The sequence below is a fragment of the Musa acuminata genome, chromosome BXJ2-8 (assembly GCF_036884655.1).
Source record: "Musa acuminata AAA Group cultivar baxijiao chromosome BXJ2-8, Cavendish_Baxijiao_AAA, whole genome shotgun sequence".
Classification (NCBI taxonomy): Eukaryota; Viridiplantae; Streptophyta; class Magnoliopsida; order Zingiberales; family Musaceae; genus Musa; species Musa acuminata.
The window spans coordinates 2,568,262-2,570,219 of NC_088345.1; the positions used below are offsets into that span (position 1 = coordinate 2,568,262).

The 1,958-nt window shown below is 59.6% G+C and overlaps 1 protein-coding gene across 1 annotated transcript; it reads right to left on the reverse strand.

The window, feature by feature from the left end:
- Positions 1–316: 316 nt before the first annotated feature.
- Positions 317–1,412, reverse strand: LOC103993939 (ethylene-responsive transcription factor 4-like). Its single transcript, XM_009414181.3, has one exon. The coding sequence runs from the start codon at positions 1,296–1,298 to the stop codon at positions 555–557; it is 744 nt and encodes a 247-aa protein (XP_009412456.2). The 5' UTR covers positions 1,299–1,412; the 3' UTR covers positions 317–554.
- Positions 1,413–1,958: the final 546 nt, after the last annotated feature.

Here is a 1,958-nt window from a genome sequence, read left to right on the forward strand (position 1 = left end):
CGCGGGCCCACCCCTCACGAGCGCGAAACTTACGCGAGAATATTCCCACGCGAGGACGGCTCCCTGCCTCCACCGTCAATCAAACCGCCGTTAAACCCCCCGTCTCTGCGCTCCCTGACATCCGCGAAAGCGGCAGAGGCGTACACGTGTACGGCGTAGCCGGCGTCAGCAAGCGTAGTTCCTAGTCCCGGCAACGTCACTCGTGATTCGCTCATCCGCACAGCGCCCGGCCGCACGACTGTTAAATCGAAAAGGGTAGGAGAACGTCGAACGGAGGGAGACACAGACGTGCCGCCAGCCAACACTCGGACAAGTATTTTTATCATGAAAATTAATTAGATAATACGAAAAAGATAAGCGGCATGACGACACCGAGAAATAAATCTGATCTCCGAGATCGACGGCTCTAGTTTTTTTCTGTCTCGGTGGAAAAAGAGTCAGTTAAATATATATACAATGTTTTCTCTTTCTTGGACATCGCGTGCTTTCACCGGATGGGAATGTGCGAGACTCGATGAGCTCCTGCGACGATCGGGCGGTCGCAGGCATGAGGGTTAGGCAACCTCCGCGGGCGGGGGGAGGTTGAGATCTAGATCGAGAAAAAACGCCTTGGACGCCGGCGCCGGGGGAGGAGAGCGGTGGTCCGGGGGGGGATCGACTACGGAGGAAGAGTCGGAGTCGCTTTGGGCGACGACGGCCGGCGGCGGCTGGAAGCAGGCGACGATCATCGGCGGACAAAGCGGCAGGTGGCGGTGGTACCCGGTCACTGCCGCCTCGGACACAGGGGATGTCTCGGATCTGGCGATCGCGTTGAAGAAGAGCAAGGGTTGCGCCGCCGGGATGGCTGGATGGTATGGCTGGAAGGGAAAGCGGGATCCGCCGCCGCCACGGTAGAGGAGGTCGAGATCAAGCGAGGTAGGGAGCGGAACGGCGACCGAGGGCACCGCCCTCGCCGCCTCCTCCGGACCGGAGGACTCTATGGTGCTGCTCTGGCTACTGGGGCTTCCGGAACCCCCTCCGCCAGAGGCGACGCCGACGGGGCTGGGGCTGATGCAGGCGTCCGGGAATGGGAAGTTGGTCTTGGCCTTAGGTCCGCGGAACTCGCGGGCGGCGGCGTCGTAGGCCCTCGCGGCCTCCTCCGCCGTGTCGAAGGTCCCGAGCCAGACGCGGCTCTTCTTGACCGGGTCACGAATCTCCGCTGCGTAACGCCCCCACGGCCGCTTCCTCACTCCTCGGAAATGCTCCTCCTTCCCTTCTCCACCACCTACGTCGTTGGCCGCCTTCGCTCTCGGCGCCATGGTAAAGGATCACAAACCCTTGCGCTTTCTTACAACCCTCCTCTTCTCGTCCCTCTCCTGCGGCGATGCGGGGTTTAAATACAACTCGAGGGAAATAAACAGCAGGGATTAGAAATTATAAGCACGATTCGTCCCAGTCAACGAGCGCTTTGATTGTCTTATCTCGCCGCCCTCGTCGGAATTATGACCACTCTATCCTTTCTCCAGACGCACCTGATATACGGACCCATGGAGACTCTCCTACACACATTCTCATTGGGGCCCACCAAACGTAATATGCTTTTTGGTAATGGGTTTTAGTTTCTTGGTACGCTAGAAATGCCGTAATTCGAGGGCTGTGTACTTGGCACGCAGCAAACGATCGGGACACGCCGTTCGCGGCGGCTTCCCCTCTTCGTCGCCATAACGGCGTCAACTGGGGAGGGCGTGATGATATGGGACGCACAGCCGAGGCACCCACCGTCTTCTTGTTGGGGTACCGAACCATGGGCTTTGAGCTACCTTCGTGGCTCGTAAGAGCGGTGCGTAGGAATCGTACGTGGAGGTGTCGGGGGGTTTCCGTACGGACTCCGCCGTGGCCCACGGTTAGTTGGCATGGATCTGGTCCGCAGCGAGTAACCGGAATCACGGGGTGGGTCAGCGTCCCGGGTTGAACCGGGT